The 13,941-nt window shown below is 39.9% G+C and overlaps 1 protein-coding gene across 1 annotated transcript; it reads right to left on the bottom strand.

Annotated features, from left to right (window-relative positions):
- Positions 1–721: 721 nt before the first annotated feature.
- LOC108346633 (WUSCHEL-related homeobox 2) lies at positions 722–1,237 on the bottom strand. Its single transcript, XM_017585694.2, has 2 exons — positions 1,006–1,237; positions 722–879 (listed from the first exon to the last, which is right to left on the bottom strand). Exons 1-2 carry the CDS (start codon positions 1,235–1,237, stop codon positions 722–724), a joined length of 390 nt encoding a protein of 129 aa, XP_017441183.2.
- Positions 1,238–13,941: the final 12,704 nt, after the last annotated feature.

The raw sequence follows: 13,941 nt of genomic DNA, 5'->3' as shown, positions 1-13,941 counted from the left end.
TGGTGAACTTGATCTCTTTATCTTTTCAAGGCCTATATGTCATTCTGGGAATGGATTGGTTGAGTGTCAACCATATTCTTCTTGACTGTGGTCGAAAGTAATTGGTGTTCCCCGACTCAGATGGTTTGGAGCCGATCTCGATCAAGGAAGTCTTGACGGATGTTAGGATTGGAGCCATGTGTTTTGTGGTGTTAGCTCAACGGAAATTGTGATATATAAGTGTATGCGAGTTAGGATGTTTCAAATTCAATTGTGATGCTTTAATGGTTATATTGTTTGGCGCGGTTAGTGGTATAAGTTGTGCCAATACCTTGAAGGATATAATTTTATGTGCTCTTGTTTCACAATTGGAATATTATAAATATGTGTTAACATAAGAGTATAAAAATGAGAGCTATTCTCAAAGAAATTAAATTTTATTTTTGGAAATGAATAAGACAATAGAGTATGATATGACGAATATCATATATTTCATTAACTCAGGTCTATTAGGTCATGGGGACTACATGTTTTTCCAAATCTCATAGTTATAACCAGATACCTTAATATTCGTGTGAAGATGGTACCACACACGATAAACAAACATACATAAAGAGCAAAGCAGATAAAGGTCACACATTGCTGAATTAAAATAAAATGTCCGCGAGTTGGCCACAAGTGACCATTAAGAGTACAGTACATAAAATACAGTAAATAAATAAAAATAATCCCCTTAAGGAGACTACTGATCAGTGAGCGACAACCTCAAGGAAAGCTCTGTGGAAGAAGCTTGGGTGCGAAACGGCATGGGTTGAGTAACTTTCTCTTCTTCTTTGCGTATAACGGGAATGGGAAAGAGATCTAAGAGCTTCGGAGTCTTTGGAAGTACCCATGAAGGATCTGCGGTAGTGCAAAAATAATGGTAGTCAGAGTTAAATAAAATGAATAAAGGGAAAGAAGAGGAAAGGAAAGAAGATTTACTATATATATACGATGGAATGAGGGAAAATGAAGGTACCGATGTACTAGGGACATCTTGTTGTCGGCCTCGATTCTTCACCCGATTTCCATGGTTTTGAAACCAACAATAGACGCTGTATTCTCCGACTTCCCCGTACTCCTGGAGTCGTCCTGTAATCTCGCGAACCTGATCTCGATTAGGATTGATGATCCCATGGTTGAAGATGTTCAACAAGATTCTAATTTGTTTCGGGGTAGACCGCCATCGTTTCTGAACTGTTTTGGCTTCCATATCCATTTTCTAGGTTTTGTTCACAAAGTAAAGTGAAAGTAAAAAGATTTATTACAGTGAAGTCAGGTTCCAATTTAAGTCAAGTTTTCCATTTGGCTTCTTGTCTTTTAGTTTAAATTTCATTGTCCAGTCTTTAGTCACAATGTCCAAAAATAGATCTGTTTCACGTTCCTCGCAAATGTTCCTAAACGGATCTACATCCAAGTTGTTCATGTCCATTTTGTGCATACAAATAAAATTTTCTTTTTCTAAGTTTCATTTTTATGGGGTACGTGGCGTTGTTCTACCCGATTGTCTCTGCCATACCTTCAAACGAAGGGAGATTAACGTCTGGTTTCCAGCTGATATACCCTTTATCTTTGTTAAGGCAGTGTGTTCTTAGTTTTAGTTAATAAAAAGGAAAAATAGAAGAAGAAGAAAGCAAGTAAAGGAGCTGAAGTAAATAACAAGCGGAAAGTAAAGAAGAGAGCAGAATATATTTGCAAGTAATAAAAGCTCAGAAAAAAAAATGCATAAAAGGAAGCAAAGAGGAGAAAGGAAAGAAAAGAAGGAAGAAGTAAAGAAGTAAAGAAGAAGGAGAAGCGGGGTAAAGGAAAGGAAGAGATAAGAGGAAAGAAATACTTACTCGCCGCGGAGCAAAGCCTTGGAACATGAAAGTTGAAGTTTGGTTAGAAAGGTTTCCGATCTTGTGTTCAAGTTCTTCGGTCTCCAACTCTCGGTGCTCAGATCTCACTCGCACCCAAAGGATTGCTTGAAAGCTCTCTCTCTCAAAAGATCTCGCACTCTCTCACGCGCTCCAAAATCTCAACGTCTCAAAGTGTTGCTCAACGCGGCTAGCTCCTCCTTTTTATAGCCAAAAATCTCACTGTGTCTACAGTTCTGGTCATGCATACCGGAGTCTTCAATAGTTTCGGTTTAAAAAAAAATGTAGTAATATCTGATTTTTCACATTTTGAAAATATGAAATATTCAATTTAGTCATAGTAGTTTGAGTGATAAATTTTCGAGGACGAAAATTTTTGTTGATGGGGAGAATGTAAGGACCCATTTTATTATTTTAAAAGAGATAGGGGGAGCAAGCAGTGACCAGCAGCCCATAGAAAGAGGAAGATTTTGGCTTTATTTGGGAAATGGGGAGCAGCACACGTCCAGGTTTTTCTCACATTTTTGGCACATTCAGAAAGCATTAGGTGTAGGAAATAAAAGGGGTACTGGGTTCTGAAATGGGGGAAAAATGTCTTGCTGAAAATTGTGAGGGAGGAGAACTTCAGGGTAGCTGGAGTGGCAAAGAAGCCTTGGTTCTGCAAATCTTGAGGGGGGGATAGATTCAAAGATTCATAAAGGAAGTCTTCAAGAGGTAAGGGGAGTTAGATTTTTCGTTTGATTATTGAATTTTACGTTCTTTGATGCAAATCTGAGAAGAAGGGGATGAAAATTAGGAGTTTCTGGTTTTTCTGGAAATCTGAGTTTGTTTCTGCAGAATTCTGCAGAAACGTGCGTTCGTTCAAAGCCAATATATCTTGCACGTTCGGTCTTGATTAAAATAGGTATTCATGACCGTTCGGTCTTAGTAAATTAGTGATTATACGTTCGTCCCAACAGTATGCGTCCGTCCAAATTCTGGCTCGACCAATTAGTGGTCGGCCAAGTGAGCGTTCGGTTTTGGTGGATTAAATAGCGTTCGGTCCTAAGTTGGTATTATTAGGTTTCAATCTCAAGCGTTCAGTTTTGTGTTCGGTGGACGTTAGCGTTCGTTCTTCAATGTGAGTGTAGCGTTCGGTGTGACATCCCAAAAATACAGCCAAAACTATATATTCAGAAAAATCACATTTAACAATAATCCAAAACAGTTTTTCCAAATACAACAAAAATCCAAAAATGAGAACGAACGCTCAAGGACGAACGTCCTTGAGTACAGTACCAAACTTAAAGGACGAGCGCACACAATCGCACGTCCATACGAAAGTTACAAATTAAAACCGAACGTACAAGAAATCTGACCGAACGGTTTACACATGAAAATACCGAACGGTCTAACATTAAAAGAAAACGGAAAAGTAGATCGAACGACCACTTAACCAAAAACTAAAATAGCCGAGCGTCTCACTGCTCGGTCTTCACTTCAACTTCAACCAGATTCTCCTCGTTCAGGGCCTCTTCCAAACGCTCGTCTCCCTCTGCTCACATCCACACGGATGATCATTGCAATGACAAGACGGACGTACAAAACGAGACAACACAAGGAAAAACGCAGGGTAAGCTTACGTAATTTAACTCATGCATCAACATACAATTCAGTACATAATTCATCACACATCAAGGCATTATAACGCACGCACAAAATAAGACCCAACACGACTGACCGTCCGGACTGTATGAATTCTGCATAGTTATAGGCGTTCGCGCACCCGGGTGGTGTGGTAACTGGCATCCTCATCAGGTGCCACCCGAGGTTAGTACGTCCGTCCAAAGTACCTCTAAGGACGACGACCTCCTGCCGTTCCCACGCATGACGTGCGTCCTCTACTTGAGGACGAGCACTCACGGAACATCAGGATCGAACAGCCAGCATTAATTTCCCACAGTCATACTTTACAAATTCCAACATTTCCCAAGAGTCATTCCTATCGGGAACGCTCGTTCAAAGATCACAACTTTCATTCCATCTCATATACTTTCCAAAATTTACTATTCATCAATGAGTCGTCCCTAACTGGAACGCTCGTTCAACAATCATAACTTTCGTTTCGTCTCATATATTGTTCATCATTTACCAGTCATCATTCCATAATCATTTTCATCATTTTTAGAGAGACCATCAAAAACCGAACGTTCTGTCCCCAATAGAACCGAGGACGAACGTTGTGGACGAGACCGAAAGACGCTCGTTCGATTCGAGTACGAACGACTCAGAGTTGTATAATATCAGGATTCCAAGTGACGAACGTCATTTACCAGGTGAACTAGTTTAATGGACTGACGCTCGTGAATTTAAAACCAATACTCCAAGAAATAATTTAAGTATAGAGGCCCTAGGCCGGATACATCGACACGAACGTTTAAAGACTTCCAGGGAACGTTTTTATAAAATTTTATCATACTGAACCCACTACCTGTCAATGACCGAACGTGGAAATTCTGAAGTTGGACGTACGCTAATTTGCAATAAGAGTACGAGCGCTCAGAATCTTACCGAGCACCATTTAGGACGAGCGCTCAGTATACGACCGAGCCTCATTAGGAGCGAGCGCTCAGTATGAGACCGAGCCTCATTTATAACGAACGCTCGGTATAAGACCGAGTGTCGATTTGAGCGTACGTTCAGTGTAAGACCGAACGCTTGCCAGTACGAACGTCAGGTGTAAGACCGAACGTTCAATAACTCAGATTGATAGAACTTGAAAATAAACTAAGGGACTTTTGAAGAAATATTACGAACGGAAACATGCACTGTTACATATACATATACAAGTACAAAAGAAAGAGGTTTATCAAAAATACTAGATTCATTAGTGCTTGACCGAACGCTCAAACGGAGCATTTTAGAACGAGGACATTCGTCCTCAACCAAGGATTTATCCAAATGACAGAATCAACATTTCAACCATATTACTAAGGAAAACCGAACGGTCAATGACCGTTCAGTACGAACGTACATGTGCATAAAATTCTCTCACAATCCATTTTTCATTTTTAGTTCATATCAACATCAATTTCCACATTTCATACAGGCCAATCTCATGCAAATTCATATATCTCACTTCACCAAAATAATGAACGTTCATGTACTTCATTTGTATCAAATATCATGCAGTATATCCATACAATCAATTAACGAACGTTCATTCAACAAAATTTCAGCAACATCATGCAATTAACAACGAACGTTCACACACATACATCAAACCAGTTAAATTAAATAAGCTTCCCTTACCTGGAAATGAACGAACGCTCACGAACGTACAAAGACACTTCTCCACTCAGACTCCACTCGCCAACGTTCGTTAATTCACTATACGAACGAACCCCGAATACCAAAAATCAGAACTATCCACTTTAAGAAAATAACGAACGCATAACTCAGAACTGAGTTTGCATGCACGGGGAACGAACGTTAGAGACGAAGGGAAGGACTTACCAGCTTCACTAGCCGAACGTTCTCTCTAGAATCCTGGATGTCGTGCGTCCTTCCACAGTACCGGAAATATGAATCGGAGGAGGTAAACTGGGTGTTCCTCAGAGAGAGAGCAGAGAATGAAGAGAGAAGGAGGAGAGAATGTAGAGAGGGAGAGTAAGGAGAAAGAATTCTCAGAAATGGAGGAAAGATGGTTGTGCAGAGGGAGTGGAGAATAAGTTCAGATCTCAGATTTGCTTTCCACTCCCTTTCCAGCGCACGTCCGGTCAGGCAGCCACGCTCCCGATCGGACAGCGCACGCCTCCACCACGTGTCTGCCAACCCACGCCGGATGGTCGTTCATTCTGAGCCGGACACGTGTAATCCACTTCCATCAACGCACGTTCTATCTGACCGCTCATGCCGGACGTCCACTCCCAGGCGGACACGTGTACTCCACTATTGTCGGGCGCACGTTCACAGCCTGGCAGACGGCGCTCCACTGACGCTGCTGACTCACCTCCACGTGCGACACTTGGCGTCCGTTAATGGATGTCAGGCTGAGGTGGCTCGCTCTCCTGCCGCCATGTGGACGCACGTTTTTTTTTTTTTTTTAAGAGTCCTCACATTCGGTCTTGGTGAAAAAGAAATTTTAAGCGTTCAATCTTAAACTTGTATTCTCAAATTTAGCGTTCGGCGTTAATGAGGTATTCTCAGGTTTAGTGATTGTGAACGTTCGGTCATATTATGTATTAGTGAACGTTCGGTCTCGATGATGTTTGGCTTCAGGAAGTACTCGTTATAAGCAGCGTTCGGTCTTGTTCAGGTTTAGTCTTTGAGCGCTCGTCCAAACATTGTTGAATTTGGTGTTCGATAGTTAAGCGTTCTGTCTAAGAAATTGATCTTAGCGTTCGGCCAATAGTGTTTAATCCAGTGAGTGGTATTAGCGTTCGTCCAAATAGTGTTTAAATTCAAATATGGTGTTCGGCGAGATAGCGTTCGGCCTAAGAACTCGATCCAAGCGTGCGTACTAAGTATTAATCTCAGCGTTCAGCCAAATGGTGTGCAATTTAATATGGTACTCGGACTTAGCGTTCGGCCTGATAGTGTAGGATTTAATAACGTCCGTCCAAACAGTGTTCGGCCTGGTGTTTGGTAATTAGCGTTCGTCCTATGGTGTTAATAGCGTTCGTCCATTAGCGTTCGGTGAACAGTGCTCGTCAAAATAGTATTCCGCAAATGTTGGGTTTTAAGTTCATTTTTCTCTTAAATTGAATTATGTGTAAAATGTTTGGAAAATATATACTGTGACGTGATGTATGTGAATGCATGAGATATACTAAATTACTGGGATATTATAATCGTGAATGTGAATAATGAATTTGAGTATGATTTGGACATCTCGGGGAGAGATGGACGAAAGTGTTATGTGGGGTGTTGTTGTTGTTCTGTATAACTGTAGTGAACTTTGTATTTTGGTCTGTCTATCCCTACACTCACAGCATTGTTCATACTCAAGTAGAGAAGAACAATGTAAGTGGTGAGAGTAGAGGGAGGTCCTCGTCTATAGTCTTTGAATTTAGACATAGACAGATTGGGGGATTCACCTTGCTAGTGTTGGAGAAAGACCAGCTGAACTATGCAAGTGCAAAGACGACTGATAGTTCGACAGTTATACAAAATCCGGATGAGTCGTGTGTGTGGAATTACCTTGCATAGTGTTGGGGAGTGCCAGCTGAACTATGTGAGTGTAAAATGAATCGTGTGTGTGGATTTACTTTGCATAGTGTTGGGGAGTCCCAGCAGACTATGCGAGTGTAAAGATGTGTTGGTTGTGGTTTAACGAGTATGTTTTAATTATTCCTTTATATGTATCTATGTATGATGACATGAATTAACTGTGATATATGTATAACATGCTTTTTATATCTAGCTCACCCTTGCATTGTTTTCGTTATATGCTGTTTGGGTATGTTTCTTTGGCGATGATCATCCACTTGGATGGGAGCAGATGTTGTCGCGGAGTTTCCCTTGGAGCAAGAGCTGGAGGTTGCTGATGTTGTGGAGTAGTCTTCTTAGAGTTTCCTGATTAAACACTTGTAGTGTTTAATCCTTTCAACTGTTCAAGTTTAAATTTTCAGTTTCTGTTATTTCTGAATGACTGTAATTTCATATTTAATTACACGTCATACTTCGACGATTCTCTATATTTGGATGTTAACGTCTTTATTATATAATATTGGTTATTATATAATCGGGATGTTACAGTCACTGCCACGTTGAAACACAGAACACGTTCTGCTGGAAGGAAGCTGATTTCCATTACAATTTTTATCTAGTTTTGTCCACGGGAAGGACTTGGCTGGAGAAGAAGAAGTGGTCCAACGTCCATGCACCAACACACGCCAGGGAGAAGAATGAAGGGCTGATTCACGGTGGCAGCAGTGTGGTGTCCAAGCAAGAAGTCCTTCCGCATCCAGCAGTGGAGGGAATGCTCTGTCAAAGTAGCCACCACAGTCCAAGAGTAAGGGGCCTTCACTTTGGTGTACTACATCCAGAGTCCAACAGCTTCACGGTATTCCAGCAGTTTGGAGGTGTACACGGAGCAGCTGCACCAGCAGTTCAAGCATCCAACACTTCACGGCCAGGTCCAGAAAGCCAACAGATGCACGCGCACACATCATGCCAGCAGCAATGAAGAGGAAAAGAGACAAGCTGGACGTTGTGGAAGTAGCAGCAAGCTTGGATGCATTGTGAGCTGATTCACGTCCAAAGGAGAAAGGATTTACGGCGTTGTTCCAGTAAGCAAGTCCAGTTGGAATTAGAGAGGCATCTTTGTTTTTCTTTGTGCACAAAAAGGAAGAGGTCCAATACGTGAATGAAGTTGTAGCAAGAGAAGAGTAGCCCACACTGAGTCATGGCAGCAGAAAACAAAAGAAAAGACAGCAGCTTTGGAGAGCACCACGGGTGATGAATTCTAAAATGAAAAGCTCCATCCGCAAGCTTGGAGGGGTGCGGCAGCTGGTCCAGTGAGGGGCTTCATGAGCACGCTGGATTAAAAGGAGAAGAGGTATGGAGGCTGCCACCTGCAGCGTGAACGAAAGGAGAGCTCTAAGGTATTGTTGCGCGCTGATTGAATAGCATGATGGTGGAGAGGTGTCTCGGTAGGAATAGTGTATGCCAATTCATTTTCATGAAGAGGAGATGATTATTGAATGGAGGGTCCCTTACTCACGTCCATTGATGAATCATTATTTTCTTCACTTCACTTAGTTTATTGTGCTAGAATTAATCGGGGAATTGTGCTTAATTGTCCAGTATTTTCCCATTTTTCTTAATTGTGCTTAATTCGATCGGAAATTCTTATTTTAATTAATTTGAATTATCTGAGATGATATTTTGCATTATAAATTGAAGGGGAAATTCTGAAGATATTTTAGGATATTTAGAAGAAATGTCATTTGCATGTGTTATTTACTCGAACCTGTGTTGCATTAATTTAATTTGTGTGAAACTTAAGATGAAATATTTTTTCTAGAATTTGTAAAAGCAAAATTAGCTTAGCATCATTACAGCACACGTCCTTAAGCAACTAGCCACAAAAAGAAATTTAATTCCTTTGAAAAGTAAATCACACGTCCATTCATTTTTTTGTTGCAGCAAACCGTTACATGTATTGGATGGAAAAGAGGAGGGGCACGCTTGTTAAAAGCTCACGGACCAAAGAAAATTGCAAGGGACAATATGCCCAAGCACAAAGAATGAAGTGTTGTTACATTATTAATTTGGAAAAGGGGCATCATGGTAACAAATACCACACGGCTATAACAAGCTACCAAGAAGGGAATTTAATTTATTGAATAAAAGAAACAAAAGATGGAGGGGACCACCTTACAAATGCATCTCACGGCACATTCATTTTGTAAATGGCTTGAAACAAATTCAACACCATAAGCCACATTCTTTGTAGATGGCATTAATGGAGGGGACCACATGCAATAAAAAGAAACTTACGTAAAGTACATGGTCCCTTTTCTTGTTAAAAGTTTATTAAAGAAATTGTGCAAGGAGATCAATACACGGCCATTATTGGTTTGGAATCTTCTTTCTTTTAAGAAATAAAGGACATGGAGAATGGCCACCGCTTTGAAACTTACGTCCATTTGGGAGAGCTCCAAAATGCTTTTGATTGTTGACAAAACACACGGCCCACATGGAAAAGTTTTGGTGCAGATTTTCTTTCAACTCTCCATGCTCTTTCACTTCAAGCTTTTGCTTTTAATTTTTCAATTGATAGAAGCTCACAGTTTATGGTCCATAATGATATTTTCTTTGGAAAAGAGAAACATATTCACGGAGAAAAGGGATGGTGTGCACGGTTTTATTTCAGCTGGAAGAAGAAGCAAACCATGAAGAAGCTCTCGGTACAGTAGCTTGAAGCCACCACCGGAGAGGAGAAAGTAAGAGCTGTTACTGGTTTAATTTTGGAAGTTATGGAGAAGAGTTGATTGGTTGCTTGGAGGGAGCACGATGGTTGACGTCCAGCAGCACATCCAGTCATTTTCACCATGGCAGCAGAGAACACACAGACCAGCCACTACTCCACGACCATTGACAATTAACGTGAAGGAGCAGCAGACTTGTAGTGAGCTTTTCATTACTTGAATCCAACAAAATTTACAAATGAAGAAAGTTGGCTGCCACAAAACATTCTATTCTTTTGGATCAAGAGGCACACCACGTTGAAGGGAGTGGAGCTGCACGGTGTGAGGGACTTGGCTGGAAGGAGAAGTGTTTTAGCAAGAGGAGGAGCACGGTGTTGGTTGGAAGCTAGAAGAAAGCAGTCCAGCTGTCTCCACTAATGATGGCAGTAAAGAACACATCCAGCTTGGTTGAAAACGGTCCAGCACCTTGCAAGAAGCAGCTGGTACAGCAAAGAGAAGAATCCAGCGGTTCATGCCCACTATGAGGAGGAAAAGAGATTGAAAGCAAAGCATGGTTGGCTGGAAAAGAAGAGCAGCTGCAACGGTTGGAAGAAGAAAGAGGTCTGCTTGGCTTTGGAAAGGAAAACACCAGCTGCAATGTAATTGAAAGAAGTGAAGCTCACGACCATGGCAACTACAGCAGTTTGGAGTGGGAGCCCACGGTTGTAAGAATTTCCGTGAAGAAAGTTGGAGACAACAAAACGCAAATCTGGAAAGCACACTAGGCACGGCTGGAGCAAACTAGGAGGGAGGCTAGATTCCAGAGAATTGGCTATATAAATTCAGCAGCATCAAAGAAGCAACTCATTAGATTTTAGGAGTAGTTTAGGAAGAGAGCAAATACGGAAGTGTTTTATTTTCTGCAGCTTATTTTTCTTCCTCCCCGTTGGGGAGGTTTAGGATTTGTCTAATTTTACAATTTCATGTATTTGGTTTTAATTGATGTTAATTGCAAATTTCATTCTGTCAGTTTTCTATTTACGGTTTCAAAACTTCATTCACATTTCTCAATTTATTTTCACTGCACTCGTTGATTTACGTTTTCAGAAAAAGTTAAATTTCATTTTCATTTAAGTGTTTTATTTTTACCGTCTCTTTATTTTACCGTTTATTGTTTTCTGCATCGTTAAATTTTACCGTTTCTGGATTTTTACTGTTCCATTTTTACCGTGTTTAAAATTTATTTCAAAAGTTTTTTAAATTCTGTTTTATTTAAATTTCAGTTTTAATTTATATTTTCCGCAACCAAAACCATAACACAAAAACACCCCCCCACTATGTGTGTAAAATCTGAGACTGAACCACATAAATTGGTCCTTGAGAGACGACCTAGGAGTCAAATCCTAGTAATATACTGCATTAATTCGTGCACATCAAATTTGTATGACCGCGACAGTCGTAGCAAATTTTGGCGCCGCTGCCGGGGACCAATGGAGGTTTGGTTTTAGATTTTTGTTGTGTAAATTTTTGTTTTGTTAATATGTTTGTTTTGTGTGTTTTGTCTTGTATATTTTTGTAGGCGATAGCGACACCTTCAGCAAATTTTGGCGGTGTTGTCACTTCAGTCCAGGTTCTTGTTTTAGATTTTTACTGTTTTTGTTTTATTACGTTGTTGTAATCTATGTTTTGTCTTTTATATTTTTATTGTGCTATGTTGTGTATTTAGTTGTTCGATAAAAAAAAAAATAATAATAATTGTTATGTCTTGTTTGTGCCTGTAGCATGTTAATTGTGTTGTATTTTATTTTATTTTTTTTGTTGTGATGTGATATCCTATTATCTGTATGTGTGTCGCATGTGTTTTATCTGTTAAATAAAAAATTAAAAAAAAAAAATTAAAAAAGAAATAAAAAATTTATTATGTTCTGTCTTTTGTGTGCGTGTAACATGTATAAATGTGTTGTGATTTATCTGTTTTGTAATTTTTAGTATTTAGTTTTTATTTGTTTTATTTTTATTTTTTTTCATGTCTACCTATTCTGGCTATGTGAATACTGCTTATTCTGTGGATGCCTCTAGCTATGAGTCTTATTCTGCATATTACTGTGATTTTAATTCTGCTAAATTTTATGATGAGAAAAATATGGATCATCCTAAATTTCCTGAGCTCACTCCTCGTGAGCCGGTCCCACCTACAAAGGATGATATTCATTGCGTTCTTAGCACTGGACTGATATATATGCTTCCTAAGTTTCATGGTTTTGCTGGAGAATGCCCACATAGACATTTGGAGGAGTTCCACAACATTTGCTCTTCAATGAAGCCTCCACATGTCCCTCTTGATCACATTTTCTTGAGGGCATTTCCACACTCATTACAAGGAGCAGCTAAGGATTGGCAAGACTCTCTTCCTCTAGGATCCGTTACCGATTGGGGATATCTTGAGCTTCAGTTTGTGAGAAAATTCTCCCCTGAGCAGTATGGATACATCAACGATCCTGAGTGGAACAATCTTAACAATGAATGGTACGATACCCCACAAGACTATTATCAAGAACCACCATTCGAGAGTCCTTTCATGCCTCCACCAGTCCAGCAATATGAGAGTCAGCAATATGATGCTCCTGCCCAAATAGCTCCTCAGCCTTCTACTTCTGATTCTACATTAAAGGAGTTACTAGAGCAGATGACCATACAGAGAATTCAGTTCGAGCAAATCCAGCAGGAAACTCAAGCTGCCATGAAGAATATGACTGATCAGATCAGGCAGATAGCCACTCTTGCACTTGAGGATAATGCTGAAGATTTTGAGGACCAGGCAAGAATAAGCAGTAGTACTGAACCAGGTAGACCACCTTCATCTTCCCACACTCTAGAAATCTTCAAGGAAGTGGAGGTAAGCATACCACAAATTGATTATTCTGTTGATTGTACTGTTGATTGGTATGCTGATAATTGTATTGTTGCTGAGCATGTTTTTAATTCTCCCTCTGAACATGAATCTGAGTCTGTGTTTGGTAATGCATGTAATTTTGAAATTGATTCATGTTCTGAGGATATATCTGAGGTTCATCCTATTACATTGGGATTGGGTGTTATACCCCTGCATGAAATTTCTGTAGTGCCACATTGCACTAACCATGTTGCAGGAGGTACGTATAAACTTGTTGAGCAGACACCCACAATTGAAGACAAAGGTGCGAGCACCCAGAACTGTTTCAACAACAACAGACACCTGCTGAATCGGCTCATCAACAATTTCTGCTTTGATCCAGCTGTGGAAAACATTTCACTACTAGATCAGATTTGGAGGATGAAGCAGTTCGTCCTCAAAACGTCCAGGCTGGAATCTAAGTTGGAAGACATCTCCCTGATGATCCAAAATTGGCAGCTTCCACCATAACCTACGGGAGTTTGCATTTTCTTTCTCTCCCTTTTTCCTACTTTATTGCACTTGTCCAGGATATGTTTACTGTTTTGATTGCTGATGACATGTTTAGAACACATTGAGGACACTGTGTAGTTTAAGTGTGGTCTATTGGGAGAGAGTCTGATTTTTTCTGTTGTTTTGTGTGTGAATTTTTTTTGTTTTTGTGTGTTTTAAGTTGTTTTTAGTGTGTTTTGTGTGAAATAAATTTTACATTTTTCTCTTGATTTCTGGATGATGTCTAAGTTGTAGATTTTTCCTTAACTTACTTAATACTTATGGTTTGAAATCCTTGTTTTTCTCTGCTTGGAAGATGATTATAAATGTTTAAGAGGTTGATTTGATTGTGACAAACACCCTGTGTGAGATTTGAGCCACTTAATGTTCTTTCTTGTGTGTGTGATATGTCTCTTGATTGCTTGCACATATGTCTTGGCTTGACTCTTTTTGATGATTCTTGACTAATACGCATGTTCAGAAGTGATAAAGGCATTTTGTTGTTGAGCCTCTATAGCCAGATAAGCCTACCCTGTTTTGATCCATTGATAACCCTTTTGAGCCTATGTTTTTCCCCATTTCTTTGTTTTGAAGCTCATACACCAGCCCTAAGTGAAAAAACCATTATTACCTTAGCCTTAGGGAATTTTGTAGCTTTGGAATTGTTTTGGGAATAAGTGTGGTCTCCTGGGAATTTCAGATGAATTGGCTAGTGAGTTCTCTTCGTATCTTGTTTCTGTTTGTAAAT

This window comes from Vigna angularis, chromosome 9 (assembly GCF_016808095.1).
Source record: "Vigna angularis cultivar LongXiaoDou No.4 chromosome 9, ASM1680809v1, whole genome shotgun sequence".
NCBI classification, from domain to species: Eukaryota; Viridiplantae; Streptophyta; class Magnoliopsida; order Fabales; family Fabaceae; genus Vigna; species Vigna angularis.
The sequence above is the reverse complement of the archived record's forward strand: the minus strand, read 5'-3'. Positions and strand labels throughout refer to the sequence as shown.